At 50.2% G+C, this 24796-nt stretch overlaps 1 protein-coding gene across 2 annotated transcripts in view; it reads right to left on the reverse strand.

The window, feature by feature from the left end:
• ERGIC3 (ERGIC and golgi 3) overlaps positions 1-24796 on the reverse strand; it is a 476385-nt gene that overhangs the window by 228119 nt on the left and 223470 nt on the right. For both annotated transcript variants that reach the window (XM_078652206.1, XM_078652205.1), the window contains exons 9-10: positions 7036-7132; positions 6444-6508 (exon numbers count right to left, since the gene is read on the reverse strand). In XM_078652206.1, the coding sequence (XP_078508332.1) occupies positions 6444-6508; positions 7036-7132 (162 nt within the window). The remainder of the gene's footprint in view (positions 1-6443; positions 6509-7035; positions 7133-24796) is intronic.

Raw genomic sequence — 24796 nt, forward strand, 5'->3', positions numbered from 1 at the left:
TGGAACTGGACATCATGATTTTGGCTGCCCTTTCAATAAGCGCATTAAATGCCGCTGAGTCCTCAGTAGGCGACGTTTTCACGTCATACACTTGAGTGTCTGGGGCAGTTTGTGGATCCCCTGGGTCAGCAGCATCTGCCCATGTGTCATGTTGATCCTCAGGATCAGTGTCGGCAGGGTAGTTGTACTCATCATAGTCACCTTCCCCAGCCTCCACCTCTGAGTAAGTGGGTGAGATTGGAGCAGTGTCCTGTCCACGTGGAGCTATCAGTTCTACAAGAACGGGTGAACCCGTGGAATCCTTCTTCTTCTTCAATGGAATTGTGTAGGACTCCATAGGCTGTGCCGGGGCGATGTTTCGTTTGTAAAGAGAAAGTCTACCCGTGTCGGCGTCGATGAATTGTTCCGACTGCTCCTCAAGCAGGGGTTGTCGATGCTTCGTGCCCCAACCGCAGGTGTAGGCTTTGGCCCCATGGACACCTTCATGGACGCCTCGACTACCTTCTTAGGCGCGAATGCCTTCGGCGCCACTTTTGGTGGTAGCGTAAACTGAATGGGCGCTGGCGACTTTTGCGGTTTGGTGGCATGCTTCGGCGTGGAAGTATCCTTCGGATCGACAGTGGAAGCTTTGTCCTTAATGCGTTTCAACGATTCTGACACCTGCTTCGAGAAGGAGGCGGATGGCTGAGACGACTCGACAGGCTCCTTTGAGCCACCACCAGGTGCGGACTCGAGGGTTGTAGCGCCCTTGGCCTTGTCCGGCCGACGCGCAGGATCGACAACCTTTGTAGTTCCGAGTCCTTTGCCTGTGTCGACGGCCCTCGGCGCCGAGTTTTTCGGGTCGACGACCTTGACAAGTGCTTTCGGTGTCCCAGTCTTCGGCTCGACACCCTTGAGCGACTTCACCGGGTCGATAACCTTTTTAGGCTGTGGCGGCGCCGATAGGTCAGAAGACTTCGAGCGGACCAAGGCAACCCGCACTTTTGGTTTCGACGGCGGTTCCAGCCCTTTCGGTTGTGTAGACACCGAAGCTTTCTCTTTCGCTTTCGTTTTCACCAGTTGTGGCTCTTTAGAAGTGTCCGTAGCCGGGCCCGGAGGCGAGGCTGTAGAACCTAGTGTACGATCTTGGGTAAGGCCTTGTGGCGATCCCTCGACCTGAGCCGTATGTATCGTTTCAACGGGGCATAGCTCCTCGCTTGAGCTATCTTCCATGGCCCCATAGGCCTCATTGTCGTCTCCTACCTCGTCGACGACTTCTTCAGCATCGAGCATTTCTACATCAGCGTCGTAGTTGGAGTCGATCTCCGCTGCTGGATTGGACATCGGCTCTAGATCTTCCTGCTCGTCTGCCTCTTCTTCCTCGGTATCGAAAATGTTCACCGGGTCAGGTGCCGTCTGCCGGGCCTCCTGGCGCGCCGAAGTCAAATTGTCTTCTTGGAGCGGAAACGAGAACAAGCCATACAGTTGGCTTCATCGTGATCCGGCGACAGGCACTTGTTGCACACCGGGTTGACGTCGATGTGAGGATACTTCGAGCTGCACACGGGGCACCTTTTGAATGGGCCTTGAGCACCGAAGAGCCCGCGACTCCTCTAGATGTCCGACTCGGGAACTGAGCCGGAACAGAACTGGCACCGATCGCAAGACAATACCGACGATATAGGAAAGGCCTTTGGGCCAAAAAGAAAAGTTTCTATTGATTCCGAACTTGAGTGATCAAATATGCATCCAAACCCAATGGCGGAAAAAAACAATCTGGGGATGGAGTCGATGCCCATGCGCATTGTAGTCCAGGGGAGGAGCCACCTATCTCGTGATACTTCGAAGACTCTTCCAGGACAACAATGTGCAATCATCCGGACCCAACACTAGGCGGCAATCTATGCAATAGATATGAATTCAGCAGCCCACATGCCTCGAACGGATCTTCCTCCGACGGTGGATTTGCGGATTCGTGGGATGGAGGCGAGGGCGAGGCTGGCGGATTGGAGCTGGAGGGTGGGTGTGTAGAATGTGAGGCGGCTGTTGAGGTACTTCGGGCCAGTGTCGTGGAGAGCCTTGTGTGCGTGGGTGAGGAGTCTGAACGTGATCCTCTTGTTGACGGGGAGCAAGTGCAGGTCTTTCAGGTGGGCAGAGATGTGGCTGTGGCGGGGGATGTCCAGGATGAGTCGTGCTGAGGCGTTCTGAATGCGCTAGAGTCTTTTCTGGAGTTTGGCTGTGGTTCCATCGTAGAGGGTGTTCCCGTAGTCCAGACGGCTGGTGACGAGGGCCCGGGTGACCGTCTTCCTGGTTTCGGTGGAGATCCATCTGAAGATCTTTCGGAGCATGCGCAGGGTGTTGAAGCAGGATGACGAGACGGCGTTGACTTGCTTGGTCATCGTGAGGGAGGAGTCCAGGATGAAGCCCAGGTTGCGTGCGTGGTCCGTTGGCTTGGGTGCGGTGCCCAGGGCAGGGGGCCACCAGGATCGTCCCAGGCAGAGGGAGATGGTCCGAGGATGAGGACTGTCGTCTTGTCTGAGTTCAGTTTCAGACGGCTGATCTTCATCCATTCCGCGACGTCTTTCATTCCTTCCTGGAGGTCGGCTTTGGCGGTGGCGGGGTCGTTGGTGAGGGAGAGGAACAGCTGGGTGTCGTCAGCGTAGGAGATGATGTTGAGGTTGTGTTGGCGTGCGATGGCTGCGAGAGGGCTCATGTAGACGTTGAAGAGGGTGGGGCTGAGTGAGGATCCTTGCGGAATGCCGCAGATGACTTCGGTGGCCGCGGATCGGAACGGGGGGAGGCGGACTCTCTGGGTTCTTCCGTCGAGGAACATTCCTCGACAGATGGTCTCCTTGAGCCCGTCGAAATCATTGGTCGGTCCCTCCGCAGCTACCTCACACGGCATTGCATCATAATGTGGTGGTTGGACTGCGGCAGCAGATGTTGGACGGATCGCAACTGATAAGCTATTGGTTGCGATCCAACTGACATCGTAATTAGCCCCTAATTGTTGAATATACACATTTCCCAACCAACAATTTATCTGGATGAGCCTACTGACTGCGAACTGCCCGAGCGAAGCAGCCTACACCAATTACCTTCATAATGCAGACCCACCTTATTTAGATTTACGAATCAACCATGTTCATCAACAACGTTGATGCGTACAACCAGATCTTGAAGCTCTTCTTGGTTATCAATGCATGACTCCTAACACAAAGAGGTTAACTCTGGTATCTTTCAAACCCTGCACAGCCTTTTTGCCCAGTATAGCCAGATGCTTCTTTGAACTGTGCTCCAATTCGTTCAGCTTGCACAAACCATTGCACCTACACTAGAAACTGCTCTGCTTCTTTGGTCATCATGCAATCAGAAAAGCTGCAATTGAAGATGTTGTGTCCGACATACAATTCAAGTTACAGATCTCTGCAGGATCAAGGGGGTGGTAGAGTTACAGTTATTGGGAGGAACAGACTATTCTTTTTTAAAGTGTGCCATTATGATTTGGAGCAAGATATATATTGAGCCAAAAATATTTCAAACTCTTGCTTTTTCCCCAAAAATATATTCTTTATTTTGATTTTTGAGATGAAGATACTGGAAAAGTGCTTCTGTTCTAGATTTTTAAAAGTCAATGTTGCAAACATATCTGCAAACTGTTAAAGTTTTTCAAAAAACAAATATAAATTAAACGAGGTGTAGTCAGACCCCCCAGGATATAGCGGCATGGATTCGCAAATTTAGCGGCACAAATATGGAAATTTAGCTGTACAAATATGGAAATTTAGCGGCATTTAGCGGCCTTTTATTTTACTCATAAGCATTTATTTTCAGCCTTAAATCAATGGAAACTGTTTTAGCAGAGTATTCCACTTTGATTATGTTATGTTATGTTATTTATTTTCTTCTATAGCGCACGGCTACTCGAAGGAGCATCCCGGCGCTTTGGCGAAGAGAACTTATGCAGAGTAACAAACATAACAACTAAAAGCTGAAAGAAAAAAAAAGAAGCCAGAAGAAACCCTAAACAGAAAAGAGCCAGGTCTTTAATTCCTTCCTGAAAACAAGAAGATTACTTGCCCTTCGTAAAGTCAAAGGGAGCTCATTCCAGCCTCGCGAAGCCAGGTAGCGAAAAGCCCGGCCTCCAGTTCTGGAACGCTTAATGATAGGTACAGCCACTTTGGCCAATGAAGCAGGCAATCTGGAATATGGAATAGAGGAAGCAGCCCACAGGTGAAGGCTGTTATCCCTTGGAATTGCAATTCTTCATCTGCCAGTTGGGCCAGAAGTGTGAGGTCTAAAATTTTGTGTCACATTTTGTGATGTCAATTCCTGTGAGGTCCTGGGTCTTGATGCAACTTCCTGTGATGCGACGTGCCATGTCGTGCTCAATGATGTCACTCAATGTGATGTCACGCGCTATGCTGCCTAACTTGGTTAGACCCCCCCCACTTCTGTTTTTTAGGACCTGTGCCCTCCTAAGAAGTGAAATAAAGACAAAACAAGACAACAGGCCTCCTCCATCCGTGTACCCAGAATCGGGGAGAACATTCCTGTCTCCATCAGGGCCGCCCCAGCGCGGATGCAATGCAGGGATTGACTGACAGGCACTCACCCACACCTAACCCCCCCCTGCATGTCTGGTTTCTGCCCCAAAAGCTCTCCTGCCTCTGAAGTCATGGCTCCTGCCTGGGATCCGAGGGGCAGGCGCAGAGTACAAATGATGCAGAAATGAGTCCTGTTCCTAGGGAGGGCCGTGGGCTAAAGAACATGATGGATTCAACCAAGATCTGTGGCTGGGAGTGAGTGTCTGAAAAATCTACGAGTTGTGGAAATTCCTTAGGAGCCGACATAAGAGACTTTGTAGTTACCTTTGCATCAGAGATGCCATGCTTCTGGGTTGTGATTGCGGCATCAGTGCCATGCAACTCTTACTAAATCAGACGCTGGGCATTTTTTTTGCTATAGGTGAAAGTTAGTAAATCTGGGCCTTAGGGTCTCTTGGTGACCTGCACCAAGGGGCAGATGGGAAAGAAAGGAGGGTTCCACTTGTAGTCTTGCGGAGAGAAAGGAAGAACAATTTCTCGCTTTATGTAACACCCTTTTTTTCTGCTAGATCAGTTTAATTACTCTGGAGTGCATGTATGAAGCATGTTCCATAGGATGTGGTAAATAGCAACTTTACACTTTATTCACTACATTTGAGGCGATAGATCCTGCACTTCCTTCATGCGGTGGCAAGAGCGCATTAAGTAATTAAAAACCGCCGCCATTCAATTAATAATGCATTTGTTTAAGGGAGGGCCGTGCCAGGGCTTAGAAGCCCCGCTGCGAGTCTAGACTGCGGACGGGACCCCCCTCCACTGCATCCTCGACAAAGTATGAGTGGAAGCCTTAGTAGAGCTCCGTTCTCCAAGAAATCATACCAGTGCATCACAGGTGGAAACGGTCACTGGATGTCAGTCAGCATTGAACACCGCTGCACACATGGCAATAATGAAAAAATTACTAGGAAATCTCAAGAACCACTGAAGGAACAGTCCAGAAAGGATGGAACATCATCGTCACACGGCGGTCCATCAAAAGACATATATTCTATGACTATGTTACCAAGGTTTAAATGATTACACCAGTGTTGGATATATGCCGACAGCCCGTGAGGCATGCAGTCTGCGTTCCTGTGGCCCCATCCCGGTCTCAGGAACCTTATCTTGCCGTCATCATATTGTAATTTTAAATATCAGTCAACAAGACCGTATGTAATATAAAAAACATCCCTACATTGTACGTATCATGTTACTGTGGTCAGGCGTCTGTTCTTGTTTTGCTATGTACATTGAAAAGTCTGAAGCACACAAATGCACTAGTGTTGATATATTTAAAAAGCAGCGCGAAAAACCCTCCTCGGTTATATCAAAAGTTCAGCTGCAGACTAGAGCTGAAAAGTCAGCTGAGCCCCTGTTTACAGAACCCTCGGCCCAAGCGCGCAGCCCATTTCCTGAGAAGTCTGCTGCAAGAATGCCCCGTGAGCCGGGGTAATCCAATGGAGGCCAAGTGAAAGGTCTTTTAAATTAATGACTTGTGAAGTACTCGGGTGCGGCTGCTGACTGTCTGTGTGTGTCCTGGGAAGCTGCTGACACACGAGTGGGGGGGAGGGGGGGGGCGGCGGCGCACAGCCAATAAAAGGCATTGTTTGTTTTGCTGTCTCCCGATAGAGACACTTTTTTGTAAATATCGCGGCCAATATGGTTATTATCGCGGCCATCGCGGTAATCTGCCGATTTTGCGATTTTTTCGTGACTCGCGAAATCGCGATAAACTGGAGGGTCTGTGTAGAGTTATGAAATATCTTAAATTCCCCATGAAGTGCTCTTACTGCCACACAAAGCTTAATTCCTTGGATTAAAGCTGTAGGAATTGTGTAACAAATTGGAAAGTTATATTCATAATTAAAAAATCCTTACCTCGCCATCTAAAGTCACATAAACTGTGGGAACAATTTTCACAAAGTACTGAAACATCATGGATGCTATAAAGGGAGAAAAAGACGGACAACTTTTAAGGACAACTAAGTACAAAACAAAATAGAATCACTTGACTATTTAAGCACTCACAAGATCCCAATGCAATATGTTTTATAACATCTTGGCGATATAGTACGCAACATGAATTGATAAAAAAGACACACGTCATAATGGTGAGCTATTCCAAACGATGACCATGCAGTCATTACATATATAAGATCATGTTTCTAAGTGCAGGCAAGCCTATAAAAACTTTATGGAACACTATAGGATTAATAAGATCCGGCAGACAAAGTCTTGTTTTTGCAGTTGGGGTTTCTTAAACTTGTAACCAAAAACACAGAGACATTTTTTAGAATTAACTGAGTGGAACAAGTATGCTCCATAGGCAAGTTAAATGAATGTATGGATGGTTTAAGGCTGAATAATGAAGCACAGAATTTTCCTGCAATAGAGTATAAGGGGAGCAGTATTGCAAAAACATCCAGAAAAATGGATTTATACTTTTTTCTTCTCTCTTTAGTTCACATACCTTGTTCGGCAGTAACACCTGTCCCATCGAGAGGATTCACAATCCCTGGATAATCCCTTCCGAACGAGAGATGCTGGATGACATGGGTCATGTTTATCTGAAAGAAAATCATATGTTTAACGCTTTTTCAAAAGAGAATAAAGCATGCGGGCACTGCAACAAATGTGCGGTTACTGTACAAAACACAAATTTACCATGTGTAGACAAAGAAAATCCCTTCATTTAGTTTATATCGTCCCTCCTGTACCACTACATCGAAGTTACTAGAATTCCTATTCACAAACAAGTTTTTCCACATCCTACTCAAACCTGGATATACCTGAATGGAATTCAACTATGTTGACACCACATACACTTACTAGTGCTAAATGCCTGGTACAAAGAATGTTATATTATGTTAAATTAACTTATAATGTGCACGAATCACCCCCAAAGGGATATCTCAGTGCAGCAGAGACCAACACGCAGGCAGCTATATTATTAGAATAGTTTGGTTTTGAGAAGTTTTCTGAAAATACAGTGATCAGTGCACTCTCATGTGTGAGTAGGTAGTTTGTTCCAGTAGCGAGGTGCCACATACGAGAAGGCTCTGCCCCCAGAACGAATTTTCTTTATCGATGGTACTGTAAGTAGTAACTGGTTCATTGGTCTTAGAGGCCTGCCTGGCAGGTAAGGAATGAATATCTCAACTAGGTATGTGGGTTCCTTGCTGTTAAACACCTTATGCACTATGCAGTAAATTTTAAAAGTTATTCTTTTACGCACGGGAAGCAAATGGAGTGAGCGCAACAGGGGAATAGAGGCAGATCTGGCCGGCAAATTTTGGATAAGGCGGACAGCTGTATTTTGGACCACTTGGAGTTTATCCAATAGAGAGTTAGTGGCGGCAAGAAGAGCATTGCAATAGACCAGGCAACTGATCACCAAAGCCTGTACTAAGGTCTTGCGCACTGAAAGTGGGAGTAAGGGAAAGACTCTTCGCAACAGACTCATTGCATGAAAGCAGGTGCAAGTGGTAGCCATCTTTCATAACAAGAGTCTGATCCAAGTGAACACCCAGGTATTGTACTGAGGATTTGAAGACTGGGTCAGATCCCAGTTCCGAAGTCCACCAACCAGGGGACCCGAGCTGCTGTGCAGTACCGAAGAGCATAGTAAAGAATAATGTACGATATCAAACCACAATGCCACTTGTTTCCAATAATATGCTTTTTTGAACAATGAAACCTGTGGAGAAACATTACAATGACATACAACAGGAAGACCCAGGACAGAAATTGACAAACTTGTTGTTGGGACAGAAAAGTCTCCTGCATGGTGACGTACATGCAGCCCTACCCTGAGTGCCACAGCTGCATAGATATCTGGTTCCCTGGAAGTGGCTTTAGTTCTTGGGCGAGCACAGATCATGTGTTTAAGCCAATGCCTAGGCCTGTCCCACGGGAACGAAGCCTGGCTAGACAGAGAGGGGTACACCAACTGATATCCTCGTAAAGTTAAGTAAAACAAGTACGGTGGTGGCATCATAGCATAATCAGGAATAGGAACAGCCTTTTTTACCTGTGTCATTGGAGTAGCATCTACTGACCTACTCATGTAAAGTTCTGTGCCTGTTAACCTAACTCACCTTGGCCGGCATGGAGTGCATGTAGCACCGGATAGTATCTGATATTTGCATGTTCGTGCGTGGTTGTTTGTGTTTGGCTGTGAATGATACATAACATGGTGGCCTGTGGGTTCTATTTCGGATGTTCAGGGCCTGGAGTGGCTGAAGAGGTGAGGACTGCAACCCCAAAACAGGCGATGTGTATTACTGACATTCCTGAGGACTGGGACACACACACATTGAAGGGAGAAGAGCAGAGCATCATGTATGCATATCAAAGGGCTCTTTTTTCCAGGAAGAGCTACTGGTCAGTGGGGACTTGGCAAAGGGTTTCATGATAGAGAGAAACTTAGTCACTTGATCATTTGAGGGGCATATATCAGTGAAGGCTAATAGCCTGATGTGATTTCTGCTTACTCCCTTGGCCCATGTTGTTGGTCACTCAGAATTGGAGCAAACTGTCCCTTTGAAAAAGGGCAGTGCAGAGAAGAGAGCTCTTCAAATAAGCAGACACAGGCAACATGAATTTTTAAGGGAAGAAACTAAATCATACGAGTACCTGGAATTGAACTATAAAGGTGGGGGCATGCCCCCATCCTTTATTGAACAGCACTGTCTTATCATGAAAGGTAAGATCACCAAGACCTTTTATTGCTGGAACCAGGACCAAGGGTTGCCAGTCTACCAGCTGGGTGAGGAGCTATCACCCAGGAAGTCAAGGCCACTTGCCCTCAGTCTGCCAAGATCAGAGCCTCCAGTGAAGAGAAGAAACATTTAGAGTTTGCCAAGATCAGAGTAAACTGTGCGGAGGAGAGTGCCTAGAGGTTGCCTGCTTGCCAAAAACAGAGAGCCTTGGGAGGAGAGGGAAGAGTGCCTTGAAGGAGTCAGGCGCAATGAGCATCCTGTTGAGTGGATTCCGGTGAGCGAAGTGTGAGATGCTCGGTCCGGTCGTGCCCATTGCAAGACTGCAGGCCATCCACCGATCCTGTAAAAATGGGTACTGTTGCCTGTGTGAGTGCTGTAGTCGGTGACCCAGTGTGCCAGGAGGGGCCCACCGTGAAGTGTGGGCTGCAGCCTATGAGATTGCTGTAGGTGGTGATGCCATGTGCCAAGATGTGACCACTATGAAAAGCAGCCTGTCGCCCTTGGGAGTGCTGTGACAGTGACCCAGCGTGCCTTGTGGGGTCTACCATAAAGTGAGGGCCATTACTCATGGGAATGCAATGGCTAGTGACCCTATGTAGCAGGACAGGAAAACTACAAAGTGTGGGCTGTCGCCCGTGGGAGCGCTGTGGTCTGTGACCCCATTTGCTAGGAGTGGGCCACAGTGACAACACCGCTGTCACCTCTGAGGCAAACAGAGTTGCTCACCCCTTGCCTCTGCGGGGCCACCTTGGAGACAGGGCTGTTGCCCTTGTCCATCATGCCAAGGATGCTGTAGAGAACACTTTACTCATTCCAAGAGGACACCCGACACATACGCTGGCCGTGCCGGGACTGAGTTGGCCCTTAGTGATGTTGGGGAAAGTCCCTTTACAGAGAGAAGACTGGAGCTTGCAAAAGGAGCGCCCTGGTCCTCTTGAGATCACTGGCTACCACTAAATCAAGTATGAATCTTCCAGGCCACTGGGGCCATTGCATACTTGCACAAAGTTAGCCCAGAGTCGCTGGGGAACTCTTAACTCAAAGGATCGACTTTGGGCTGCACAGGACTCAAGTGTGCGCATCTGGGTGTCACCACCATTATTCGCATGAGGAAACCCCACCCCTACTTCAAGGAACAGAGGGACTTGGCGATCCCACCCCAGATAGCGCTAGTACATTCCCCTTAAGAGGGCTGTGTGAATTATTCCATAAAAGTTAGCATTTGCACAATTATCTTATTGCTGCTACTATTCATGCTTTGAGTTATGAACCTGTGTATGCCTCCCACCTATCTTATAGTAAGTCAGGCCTGACACATCAGCTATAAAAGTGCCCCCATTCACCTCCAGAAGAAAACAAGATTTCATTCTCTGTACAAGAAGCAAAATTATATGATGCCCTCTTGGCGAAGACAAGAAATATCCAAGTTCAGTTTTATATCAGGAAGAAAGTAAAGAACCACATTCCCCCTCATGATGCGAGATCACGCCTAGCAATAAACAGATCTAATTGCTCACAGAAGGAAGGTATGGATATCAGATGAATTAAGAGGGCGGACGGCGCTTGCCACCATGCTGTAGGCAGCACAGAGGAAGAGCTCCCAGGCTGCCCAGCAATTCCTAAGCCTCATTCAGCCCATGCATGCGCCTGACACGGAGCACAGTGGGGGCCCAGACACCCGTGGAATTTGGTGCACGCAACAGTTACCTACTGCCAGGCTGGACTGCCCCCAGAGAGAGGCTGGACCCTTGAGCATCGGAGTCGCTGGCTGATCTAAAATGTCAGTTACGCAATGAATAGCTGCCACGCTTGAGGGGGACTGTGAATTGCTGCTCCCCTCACAGACCTTTAAGTCAACAGTGCCCGGGCTGCAACTGGTGAGGAGGGGGGCCAGTCTCCCTCCATTTTTAGGTCTCCCCTAGCGACACAGCGCACGCGCTGCTCGTCTTGGCGAGATCTATTGTCGATTTTTCGGCGGAAGGAGGACAGGAGATGTGCACGCGCCCAGACAGGCGATGTGCATGTGTACGGTTTGCGTCAGCACGCGCCGTTTGAACACAACGTGCGCATGGCGCGCTTTATACCTTCTTTTCGCCACTGCAATCTTTTAATTAATCTAATCACATTTGCTAGGTTTCCTTGCCGCTTTAATTAGAAGGCGCGCCACAGGAAAGCCTTTGTCCAGACATCCGCCCGCCTTTCAGTGCCTTCTTTTTTTAAATGGTTACTTTGCAAGAGTAGATGTGCTTGAAACGTAGCTGTTTGAGCCTATAGCTAGCAGGGTGCTCACATGCTTCTGCAACAGGCCCATTAACCCAGGAACACACCACACTAGCTTGTTTTTTTAAATGTACCGACACCTTAGAGCCTCACGACACTGCTTCGCTGAGCCACCTGGAGTACCTTCTCTCCTGCCAGAAACTGAACATTAAAACAGCAAACAGCACAGCGGCGCCATTCGAAGGAGTAGCTCCGTGGCAGGAAAGGCCGCTGCCGTGAGTAGCACTCGGCCGGTGACCTCCTGTCCTGAGGAAAGCTGCGAAAATGCGTACAAATTCCTTATGTATGGCCATGTTTGGGGGAGACAGCTGACTCAGCACGTCTGCTGTCAGCCCCCAGCCCAGTGTGGGGTGACTTCAGCCTCTTCAGAAGGAGACGAGGTCACGTTGACCTGTCTCGACTCCTGCCTGAGATGAGTAGCTTTTAAACACATCTCTATCTCCGACACACACACCTAGAACAAAGTGTCCCCCCACACACACACACTTACCCGCCTGCTCTGCACTGCCTGAGGGGCACAGAGCTTTCTTTTCTCTGGGTTAAGGCACCAACGTTTTCAAGGAAGGCCCCTACACTGAGGAGAGCCAGCAGGCACCAGGGCGGACTGGTGCAGCTCGGGGGCTGGGGCTTCGAGGCACCTAACATGTGACTGACACCAGTGGACTGCCCGGAAGTCTCCTCAAGCCACAGCGATTCTTAGTCCCAGTCTCACACAGTGCGGTGATCAGCACAACGCACTGTAAATCCAGCCCGACACCCCTCTGACACTTACCCTGCTTCTGCACCATTTGCTCTGCGCGAACCAGCGGGTCAGACTCTCAATGTGGACTCTGAGGGGTTTAATGAAGAAATCATAACTCGTTCCCTAGTCAGGTACCGTCACTGATGAGGGTTCCAGGTTGTGGTCCCGGTTGGGGCTTGTGAATCTCACACTATTTTCCCATCACCACTCTCTCCCCAGGAGCAGCGCATAGAAAGCTCCCACAGACTAACATATCCATGGCCAATTTAGGGGAATATGGCTATGTCTTAAAGCGCCTTAAGGCACATTCATTTTCCAGTGATACGCTACCTAAACCTAACAAGCATTTGCAATGCAATAGGTCTTGCATTTACGCGAGTTTGAGCTATTGGCATTGTAAATGACATAGGCTTTTATTTATGTTTTAAAAAGCAAAACATAAATAAAAGGCATTGTTATTTACAATGCCAATAGCTCAAACTCGCGTAAATGCGAGCCCTATTGCATTGCAAATGTGGGCTGACCGACTGTCCCCGCAGGGGACCCTCATAAGAGGGCGGCCCCCTTAGTGCCACAAAATGGCACGCGAGACAGCCCAGGGTCTAGGTCGCCCCTTCCGTGAAGGCGCGTCACTTCCGGCCGGGTGGGGGGTGGGGCGGAAGTATTTAAGGCTCCCCCCCCTTACTGGCGGCCTCTTTGGCCTCTTCACCCTCTTCGATGTTTGATGTGCCCAGGAGTGCTGCTCAACTCGGTGAGTCTGTGTTTCGCACCCCCCTCGTGCCCGCCGCTGAGGCTGGGCCATGCCTACGGGCAAGCTTGCAGGGGCTATCGGTAGCCCGTGAATTGACCGCCTCATGCCCGCTCCCCTCCTTCTGGGGGTCGCAGCTGGGCCGGGCGGCCTACATAGCGGGCCGCTGAGGCTGGGGCATGCCTGCGGACAAGATTACAGGGGCTACCGGTGATCCGTGAATTTTCCCCCCCTCGCGCCCGTTCCCCCCCCCCCCCCTTCTGGGGGTCGCAGCTGGGTCCGGCGGCCTGCATTGCGGGCCGCTGAGGCTGGGGCAGGCCTGCGGGCAAGCTTGCAGGGGCTCCCGGTGATCCGTGAATTTTACCCCCCTCGTGCCCACTCCCCCGCTTCTGGGGGCCGCAGCTGGGCCGGGCGGCCTGCTGCTGCGGGCCACTGAGGCTGGGGCATACCTGTTGGCAAGCTGCCCGGGGTGTAGGGGTATCTCATGTGGTCTTTCGCATGGTCCGCTTCGAGTAGCGGGGGGGGGGGGCTACCTCCTTCATGCCGGGTAACCTTTTATGGAGGGCCTGGGGGGGGGGGGGGCAGCTTTGTTGGTCGGAGCGCTGATCTCCCCCTCACAAGATCAGGTGTTCCCCCGCGTCGCTGGCCTTCCTCTCGGCCCGCTGCCTCGTTCGGGTGTTTCCTAGGCACGCCTGCCTTGGGGGTCACTGGCTGTTGACCTCCCGCTCCCTGCTGGCCCTCTTTGCCTGGTGGCATGCCGCCTCGGGCTGGGAGGTAGCGGACGTGCTGCTCCCCTCCCCCCCCCGCTTCTGCTGTCCTTGGCCAGGCGGGCACCCTTAGTCTGTTTCGCTCGGTGCGGTGCCACGCACCGGGGGGGGGGGGATTGGGGCCACGCACGGGTCTACTTCCTCCACTGCTGGACCTTTCATTGCTCTGGTCCTTGCCTACGGTGCCATGCCCGATGGGTGTCCGGTGGGCCGGAGCGGACGGCGCCTGGTTGGCTCGGCTCGTGTGCGGGCTTGGCCTGGGGGAAATGGCGCCCACGCCCAGCGGCCATTTTCCCGGGATTCGGTGTGGGGGAAATGGCGCCCACGCCCAGCGGCCATCTCCCCCCCCCCCCCCCGATAGTCATGTTGAGCCATGGGGCCTGGTACTCCTGCGTCTCCACCCGGGTCGGGCGCTATGGGCATTTGACGTACTTAGAGGGTCCCGCGCACGGGTGCCCGACTCGGGGGACTTCCGTCATCCTGGCGTTCGCGCGCAGTTTGTAGGGGGGGGGGGGAGAGCATCGCTAGGGTGCACCTCGTGTCCGCCGGGCCTACCGGAAGTTACCTGTCTCGGAAGTGTCTGGGGTTCAGAATGCCTGTTGCCTCGCGTCGCTGAAAGTTTGGTGTGTGTTTTCCCATGCATGTCTTTTACTGAACTCAGTAGTTCCCTTGGTGTCATTTTTCCTTTGTAATGCCTGTAACAACACGAAAGACAAACTACAATCACTGTGAATAGACATGCATAGATTATGTCACCACGTGCGAGGCTTAATGTAAGTTGTATTGAAAAGATGCTGGGCTAACATGTGTGTAATTACAGGAGGTGTTCCGTGCATGGTTACAATGGAGGACGGGCCATAGCGAAGCCGGACAGGGGACCTACGACACAATAAATGAAGTAACATGGCGCGGAGACACAGGGCCAAGCCGAAGGGAAGAAATATGTTGTTAAAAATGTTCCTTTTTATTGCAGGTGTCAGAAACACCACCACGGGTGGAAAACGAACGGCCGACATTCCCAGTTGAACAGAGAAATAGAATATTGTAAGCAGGTATAAGGCAGCAGACGGTGACACGGGGGGGGGGGGGAACAGGGTGTGCGCTGGCCCGCCCGGGGTCTTTGAACCGGCAGAGGTTATACTAGGAGGAGCGTTCACATGCCAAGTTTACCACTAATGTTGTCATTTTCCTCCTAGCCCCCTCTCATCCTCGCTCGCAGAGGATCGCCCGCATCGTGCGCATTTCTCTATTCACGTCACATAATACGCCTTTCGATATGTAAGTATGTAGGGGATTGAGGGCCGCATCCTCATGGGAGCGGGGGACGGTTGACAGGTTGCTATTTTGCACTTTGAAGCCTGTGGCTGATCCAGCTTTTTAGAAAAAGGGGGTGGTGATGGACAGAGTTTCTGAATGATGCAGAATACTCTTACCAAGTCAAGAGATCATGGTTTTAATCCATCACCGTTTTTTTTAGCTCAATGCACCATCCCAGCTCAGAACCTGGCTATATGCAAATTAGTCTGTTCCTGTCCCAGTGCATGATGGGAACAGGGCAAACCAAACTACCAAGCCAATTCTTATACTGGGAAGGAAACAAGCTCCCGGGGACCGGTTTCTGGCATCACAGCCTTCGTCGGCCCGGCTTGCTTGAATCCTGATGGTGCAATGAGCAAGGGACTCACGTCTGAGCATACCCTCCCACACATAGTGTGGATAAAAGCGATTTTGGAAAAAGGGGGTGGTGATGGACAGAGTTTCTGAATGATGCAGAATACTCTTACCAAGTCAAGAGATCATGGTTTTAATCCATCACCGTTTTTTAGCTCAATGCACCATCCCAGCTCAGAACCTGGCTATATGCAAATTAGTCTGTTCCTGTCCCAGTGCATGATGGGAACAGGGCAAACCAAACTACCAAGCCAATTCTTATACTGGGAAGGAAACAAGCTCCCGGGAACCGGTTTCTGGCATCACAGCATTCGTCGGCCCGGCTTGCTTGAATCCTGATGGTGCAATGAGCAAGGGACTCACGTCTGAGCATACCCTCCCACACATAGTGTGGATAAAAGCGATTTTGGAAAAAGGGGGTGGTGATGGACAGAGTTTCTGAATGATCCAGCTTTTTATCCTCAGATTAACGTGCTGTGTGCCAACAGAAGTGAGCACGGACAGCCAGGGCTCCCCCCCCTTTCCCGGAGATTTCTCAGGTGGAGGACTCGTTGCCGGGTACCTCCCAAGATGCACAGTGGGCAGACTTTATCGAGATGGCCAAGCTTAAAGGCCTAAATAATTTCAAAAAGGGGGTGATGATGGACAGAGTATCTGAGTTAATCAGAACACTCCTACCCAGTCAACAGATCAGGGCTTGATCCATCACCGTTTTTTAGCTCACTGCACCATCCCAGTTCAGAACCTGGTTATATGCAAATTAGTCTGTCCCTGGCCCAGTGCATCATGGGAACAGGGCAGGCAGACCAAACTACCAAGCCAATTCTTCACTGGAAAGGAAACAAGCTTCCGGGGACCGGTTTCTGGCATTACAGCCGTCTTCGGCCCGGCTTGCTTGAATCCTGATGGTGCAGTGAGCAAGGGACTCATGTCTGATCATACCCTTCCACACTCATGGTGGCCAAAATAATTTCAAAAAGGGGGTGGTGATGGACAGAGTATCTGAGTTAATCAGAACACTCCTACCCAGTCAACAGATCAGGGCTTGATCCATCACCGTTTTTTAGCTCACTGCACCATCCCAGTTCAGAACCTGGCTATATGCAAATTAGTCTGTCCCTGGCCCAGTGCATCATGGGAACAGGGCAGACCAAACTACCAAGCCAATTCTTCACTGGAAAGGAAACAAGCTTCCGGGGACCGGTTTCTGGCATTACAGCCGTCTTCGGCCCGGCTTGCTTGAATCCTGATGGTGCAGTGAGCAAGGGACTCATGTCTGAGCATACCCTTCCACACTCATGGTGGCCAAAATAATTTCAAAAAGGGGGTGGTGATGGACAGAGTATCTGAGTTAATCAGAACACTCCTACCCAGTCAACAGATCAGGGCTTGATCCATCACCGTTTTTTAGCTCACTGCACCATCCCAAAATAATTTCAAAAAGGGGCAGACTTTATCGAGATGGCCAAGCTTAAAGGCCTGGCATGGGCAAACAGCGTCCTGCATGCCCCTGAGCCAGAAGACTCTGGAATTGCGGGTGATTCGCCCCCGTCGGAACTTCAGCCCAGCGCTGATGCGGCCCCATCCAGACCCAAGCGGGTTCGTAAGCCCACCGTCAGGGATTTCCCTCAGGACCCTCTGCCGCCACCCAGAAGCAGAACTGTGACCACCCCCCGGGAGGTCATATCCCAGGTGGCTGCTCCCCTGCCACCAGTACCTGTTAACACGAAGGATAGCCTCGCTGCCCAAGGTAATTTCGCAACTAGGGATGACCTGGCCAAAATGATGGACACATTGAACTCTTTCATGGTACGTTTTCAAGCAGGGTCAGTAGTTGCAAGCCAGACACAGGTGGGCTCCATTGTCAATGATAAAGTGAGTGCTGCACCTGTAGCGTCTAATGTGAGGTCCACAGGTCAGCCAGCTAGTCTGGGCGGGGCCGTACCAGCGGTGAGCATTCCGGTTGTCAACAGTGAGGGGGTGTCAAGTGCGGTGCCTCCTCCGGACGCTCCTCCTCTGGTGTCCAGCCCGGTCCCCCCCGTAGCACACAATAACAGAGGGGTCCCTCCTGCAGTTATCCTGGCGCCCATTCCCCCCACCTCCATGGTACCATCTGTCACCACCGCCCCGCTCTTGTTCAGACGTTGCTCTTTGGCCTGGCAAGTGCCGCAGGCCGCCAAGGAGGGGATCTGGAGGCGGGATTTCATAGATATCTTCACGCTGCTCATGCTGGGCCAGGAGGGCATAGACGCCAGAAAGATAGGGGCCAAGGAGGACGAGAAAAAGGTTAAGTACCAACTCTGGCCGGAAAACAACATTGCAAACTGGCTTGAAGCCTTCTCCATTCTAGCCTCCGTCACGATGGAGAAATTCCCAGAGCAGGGCCCGGAGTTGGTTCAGTACTCCAGGATCATTCCCAACGAGGCCATGAAATGGGGAGGTAATGGGTGGGTCAACTACGACAGAGAATTTAGGAGAAAGATGTAGCAGTGCCCAGAGATGAGCTGGGATCAGAAAGAGGTGTAGCTCTGGATAGAGCACATGGGTGCCCGCAATCACCAGGTCAGTGGCTCCCAAGGTAATCCCCCCCAGGGGGCAGCCTTCTCAAGTTGGGTCCTTTCAGTCAGGGCCAAAGGGCAAACATAATTTTCGAGGAGCCCGCAGAGGGGGTGGACACAGAGGGGGCTTCAAGAGATCGCCCCCAGGGACATGCCGCCTGTTTAACAATGAGTCACGCTCCTGGGGTAAGACGTGCAAATTCCCATACGCATGTCAAACCTGTGGGGGACCTCACTCTGCAGCATCTTGCCAACCCAAACAAAGCTCGCAACCAACAGGAAGAGGGGGGCAGCACAGTTGATTCAGTTATCACGCCCCCAGCTCAGGTCCCCCCCCGCCACCTTTTCCCATCCTTGCTCAGCACCAGGTCGGGGGTGGTTTCTCTAATTTTCCTGCTGTCCTGCCACCAGTTGTTCCTGCTCCTTCTCCAGGGCATGCTGCTTTAGGTTTTTCTCCTATTATCCTGGACAGCATTACCCCTTTGCTTAGGCGTTATCCCCTGGGGACGGACAGCCGTCTATTGTTGTTTGGGTTCCATGAAGGTTTCAGGATCCCCTACGTAGGTGCCCTCGGAAGCAGAGAAGCAGACAACCTCAGATCTGCGAAAGACCAACCAGAGGTAGTTCGGGCAAAAGTGGAGAAGGAGAGAGCGTTGGGCCGGGTGGGGGACCCTTCCCGCTTTCCCCGATGGAAAACTTTGTTGTCTCGTCCCTGGGGGTGGTACCCAAGAAAGAACCTGGTGCCTTCATATTAATTCATCACCTTTCATACCCCGAGGGGGCTTCTGTTAACCATGGTTTGGAGGAGGGCGCATGCTCTGTGTCATATTGTACGCTGGACGTAGCTCTGGACCTAGCCAGGCGGGCAGGCAGAGGGGCCTGGTTAGCCAAGGCAGACATTGAATCTGCTTTTCGCCTACTACCAGTCCACCCGAGCAGCTTTCACCTACTGGGCTTCAAGCTAGACGGACAGTACTATTATGAAAAATGCATGCCCATGGGTTGTGCTGTGTCCTGTGCCTATTTCGAAGCGTTCAGTTGTTTCTTGCAATGGGCCCTCCAAGACACCTACGGGGTGGAAGGGGTGACTCATTACCTTGACGACTTCCTGTTCATCGGGAGCGATGGGACACAGCATTGCTTGCAGGCCCTGGCAGATTTTGTACAACTAACTGGGCATTTGGGGGTCCCTCTCGCCCCTGGAAAGACAGTAGGGCCAGCGCAGGTGTTAACGTTCCTGGGAATTGAGATGGATACCATTGTGGGGGAGTCCAGATTACCGGCAGACAAAGTACGGGACCTGGTGAGTCAAATCCAATCTTTAGCTGGGCTAGACAGGGCCTCCCTGGAGTGCATTCAAGGCATTTTAGGTAAACTCAACTTCGCGGCTAGAATCATCCCAGCGGGTAGGGTGTTTGCCAGGAGACTCGCTAGGGCCACCGCCAATGTCACCAAGAAGCCCCACATGGTGAAGTTGAGTAAAGGCATGCAACATGACCTGGCCATGTGGGCAGAGTTCCTGGCAAATTTCAACGGGGCTGTGATCTGGAGGACACCCTGGGCTGGCAGCCCCGACCTTGCGCTTTACACTGATGCTTCTGGTAGGCAAGGTTTTGGTGCCATTTCGGACAGGGACTGGTTTGCAGAGAAATGGCCCAACACTTGGCATAAGAAAAAGGTTACAGCTAAGATTACAGTGCTTGAGTTATTCCCCATTGTTGTGGCTTTTCACTTGTGGCATGCAGTGTTGTCAGCCAAAAGGGCCCTGTTATGGTCGGATAACCTGGCGGTAGTGCAAGCCATAAACTCCCATTCCGCGAGTTGCCCACTGGTTTTGTGCCTCCTACGTGAGCTAGTGCGAGTGTGTCTTTTCAACAATGTAGAATGCAGGGCGCGTCACATTCAAGGTACCCAAAACATTGCGGCTGACGCTCTCTCTCGTTTTCAGTGGTGCCGGTTCCAGGAAGCATGGCCGAGAGCGAGAGAGGAAGCGACTCCCTTCCCGGCACATCTCTGGTACCTGTTGAAGTGGAAAAGCGAATGAGGGGACTGGGGGAGATGTCATTAGCACCTAAGACCGTCAGTAGATACAGGACATGCATTCAAAAGTTTTGTGCCACAGTGGGGGCTTGGGAGGACTGCGGGGCATCCTTAGAAGTGAAAGTGCAGTCATTTATCCTGTGGGCCAAGGACAACAAGAAGAGCCATTCCTGGATATCTGGCCACCTAGCGGCCATCAGCCACCACACCAAGCTCAGGGGGCAAGCTGACCCTACCAAGGCCTTCGTGATTAGGGCAGCGTTAAAAGGTTGGGCTAGGAGTGTGCCTAAGGCACCAGACAGTAGATCACCCATAGATGTCCAGACTCTACAAGGAATGATTGATTGGCTGCCCCAGGCCACCAGCTCTGATTTTGAGGCGGCGCTGTTTGCAGCTACTTTTAGCATGGCGTTCTTTGGTGCGTTCAGGATTTGCAAATTGGTTGCTAGATCTAAGAACGACACGTCAGGGGTGGCACTGAAGTTGCAGGATGTGTTGCTCTCTGGCGAGGCGCTCAATCTCACGCTGCGACTATCTAAGACTGATCAGCGGGGGGGAGGAAAAGTGTTTTGGTTGCACGGCCTAGGTATGAGCAAATATTGCCCAGTCAGTTTAGTGGTCGCTTACCTGGCAGCACGCCCAGCAGGGGACGGCTATCTCCTCATCCATGCAGACAGCACCCCCTCACCAAATATCAGGTGGAACACGTCATGCACGCATGTCTGGCGCTGTCTGGGGGGGGGGGGACGCCCCAGGGCAAGCGCTTTTGCACCCATTCCTTTCGCATAGGCGCAGCCACCACAGCATTTACAGAAGGCTTGACAGCGGAGGGCATTGAGCAGGTGCGGCGGTGGCAATCGAACTGTTTCAAAAGATACATTAGGCCATGAGAGCATTATTATATGGTCAGGTCCGACAACAGACACCGCGGGGGGCATTTCATAAGGGTGTTAGGGGCATGTATTTCTAATCAAAGATGGCCTGTGGCCACAAAGTTGTTGAGCTGCCAGTACAAGGCCCCCGGTCTGGCAGTAGAGTGTTGTGTTATGTATTCATTTGCAGTGTGGTTTGATTTGTGTTTAATAAAGCAAGTTTGATACATCACATCTCTTTATTTACCAGGAACAAAAGTCTGGGTGATGGGACACGCGGGTGTCTCCAGAATGGCACAGTGGGCTGAAAGCAGGAAGTGGAAACATGGGTTTTGCAACACTGAAATCATTTGGCTGGGATTCCCCGGCATGCTTTGGAATGGGTTGTTGGGCACTTTGCAGCGAGAACTGGATAGGATCTACCCTCCTCCTGACGTGCTAGTCATACACCTTGGGGGGGGGGGGGGGACGACCTACCGGCACTGGGCAAAAGGTTTCTGCTGAGGGACATGAAGGCGAACCTGTGCAAGATAAGCAGCATGTTAGGGACATGTGAACTGTGGTGGTCAGAGATCACGCCACGTCTGGTGTGGCATGGGGCTCGATCGGGGCAAGCTTTGGAGGTGTTGCGCATGAGAGTTAACTGCGCAATGCGTAAATTCACGGACCAGATGGGTTTCGGCTTTATTAGACATGGCGAACTGCACGCCAAATCCACTGGATGCTTTGAGGAAGAAGGAGTTCACCTTTCCAATGTGGGCATGGACTTGTTCCTCTTAGACCCTCGTAGGGGGGGGTGTGAGCAAGAGGGTGGACCAATAGTTCACCGGATATGGGAGGGGCTAGCCTCTCACCACAACCGCTAAGCACCGTTTGGCCAAGGCCGCTATGCTACTTAGCCCATCAGGTGGTAAGCTGCGAGGGGCGGCTTGCCTTTGGATCATCTGTAAGATAACCCACCATGTTTTTTTTTTTTTTTGCAGAGTTTTATATAGCGCGAACTAGAACCGAACCGAATCAGTAATCAGAGCGCTTTACATAGCATCAGTTACGTTACATGAGGACACTTTCTTTTTTTTTAGGCACGGGGAGATTAAGTGATTTGCCCAGAATCACAGGGGGTTTTTGGCGTCGTTACCGAGACTCGAACCGAGTTCCCCAGGTCCGAGGTCGAGCGCCTTAGCCGTTAGGCCAACCCCTCTCTGGCATTGTTTATGCTAATAAACCTGCAGCAACGTTTTCCCATCAACAATTTGTCTGGTCTGATTATTTATGGGATATGCAGATTGCTGGGAGGCTGGTGTGCAGGCCGATATGGGCACTATGCTTGTTACGTTTGTCGGGTTGTGGACTGCCTCCCCTTTCCTCTGCTTTCTCCAACACGACGCGGGTGCTGGTGCCCAGGAGGCCCTGAGGAGGCGCTAATATGTTGGGAGCTTCTGGAGGAAACAGGAGAAGTTATTTGCGCTGGTGGAACGCTTAAAGCAGCACGTCTATAGGGTATACATCACGAGGGTCCATGCGGAGAGAGATAAGTCGGGGAGCATGCTAGCATGGCTCCTCCGGGAGGAAAACAAGGGGCCCTCTATACTCCAGATTTGGATACCTCTGGCCGGGATGTGTACTCATGGGTAGAGATGAATGAGGTTTTTGCTCAGTATTACTCCGAACTATATTCGCCCGGGGAGAGGGTTGCAGAGGAGGACATTTTGCAGTATATAGTGCTTGCATCACACAGAGTTCTGAACCCTGCGATTTCGGAGCAGATAGGAGCAGCTGTTACTATCTAGGAGGTTAGGGAGGTGAACAAGGAGATAGCTCGGGTTGAGTTTTATGCCTCTTACACAGCGGCCTTGGCCCCCAGCACAGCCTGTGCTCTCTGCAAAGAGGCAAGGATTGGATCCCTGCTCAAGTTCCTAATTAGTTATCTCTTAATAAAAATTAGAATAAAACTTTTACCTCATTTCTTCTGCTTCTGAGGCGCTATTGAGGTGGTGGAAAGAGTCCTGTCACTGTGCAAGCGATTGAATACATGAGTTAAATGTACCTGTGTGTGGGTGTCTGCTCCTCTATGTGCCTATCTGGATGTGTGCATTCTCACTTATGTGTGTGTGATTGTGTGCATGCTGACTGTGTGTTTTGTGTGCTACGAGTCTGTGCGCGAGTGTGAACGTGGTGGTCTTTCTGAACACACGTCTTTGAATATGCAATTGTGCCAGTGCATGCATGTCTCTGCTTCTATGTGCCTGAGAGACTATTAGAGTGTGTGTGAGAATGTATGTGCATGCATAGGCGCTCGTCTGCTTGAGTGTATGTAGATATGTGTGCATGTATCATGTTCTGTGTGTGCTGTGAGAATGTATGTGCATGCATGGGCGCTCGTCTGCTTGAGTGTATGTATATATGTGTTCGTGTATCATTTTCTGTGTGTGCGCATGGCAGACATCTAGACATGCAAGTTCTTCCCATTCCATGTTTAGTATGTATTCGGCATCCTTTTATATCCTTTGAACTGGGTTATAAAATACAGTACAAGCAAATGGAGCAGGCCAGCAGCAGTACCAACAGACAACAGGAAATATGGTAAATATTGACATATATACTAATTTCAAATCCATGTTTCTAATCCCAAGACATTACCAAAGGATGATTTTAAACAATATATATAAAAATACGGAATAATTGAGGGGCGGATAATACATTTTAAAATAATTTGGGAGAACCAGGTCACTCAAAGCGCGCACACACATTTCGGAGCACTGGTCATTTGCACAGCACTACGGAGCCATATGACACTTGTGATGTTTATTAAATCCCTGTGAAGGGACAATATGCTCAATTGATCCACAGCTGCAGAGTTATTTTAATTAAATAGTATACCTGATAAAGCGAACAATTCTACGTTAACAAGCACATTTGAAAGAAGTTCTGGATTATGTCCAAAGAAATGAAGCGCGAGTGCCACATCAATAATGGTTCCAGAGAGGATAACAGAGCAGCTCTCAAGTGAAAGTATTTTAATAATCATGTTATGCAGGGTAAAGCTTGTCTACATGATAGAGGAATTAATACAGAGATAGAAGACACTAGGCTACAATATGGTCATATCCCTACCCTTTGTTTGAAAAAAAATAAAAATAAAAATAAAAAAGGATTCAATATTCCCCTTCCCCTGATGCTTCACTTTCGTCTCCTTTGTTGCTTTAGTGATTAAAAGCCCTTCAACTTCCTCTAGCAGAACATCTATTTCGCCTAACATACAGTATTCAGCTGCATGTCATAAGCAGTATTTTCGCCTTCCCTATTTCTGGGGATTTACCATTTGCTTTACGCGTTCCCATGATTAAAGTAAATACAATAATCACTACCTTTAACCTCCTTTAGCAACAGATGAACACCCACCCACCTTCTATTAGGACATGCACCTTTATTGTCTCCTACAACCACAGAAATGTACTGGTTCAATACAAAATACAGAATACTAAACTATAAAAGGTAACAAGCATTTCCAATGCAATAGGTCCCGCATTTACAAGAGTTTGAGCTACTGGGATTGTAAATGACAATGCCTTTTATTTATATATTGTTTTTAAAACAGATAAATAAAAGGCATTGTAATTTACAATGCCAATAGCTAAAACGTTTGCCAATGCGAGACTTATTGCTATTTAAAAAAATAGTGCTACTAGGCTGTAATTAAAGCCTATCGTGAAACAACAAGGGGTGTCGTCATGGGAGGTTACAAAACGATACAAGGCGGTACTAAGGGGGACTACTTAGCGTATTGACTAATGAACAGCTACAATTTACAGTTGACATTGACACAAGCCAA

Source organism: Lissotriton helveticus, chromosome 7, assembly GCF_964261635.1.
Source record: "Lissotriton helveticus chromosome 7, aLisHel1.1, whole genome shotgun sequence".
Taxonomy (NCBI): Eukaryota; Metazoa; Chordata; class Amphibia; order Caudata; family Salamandridae; genus Lissotriton; species Lissotriton helveticus.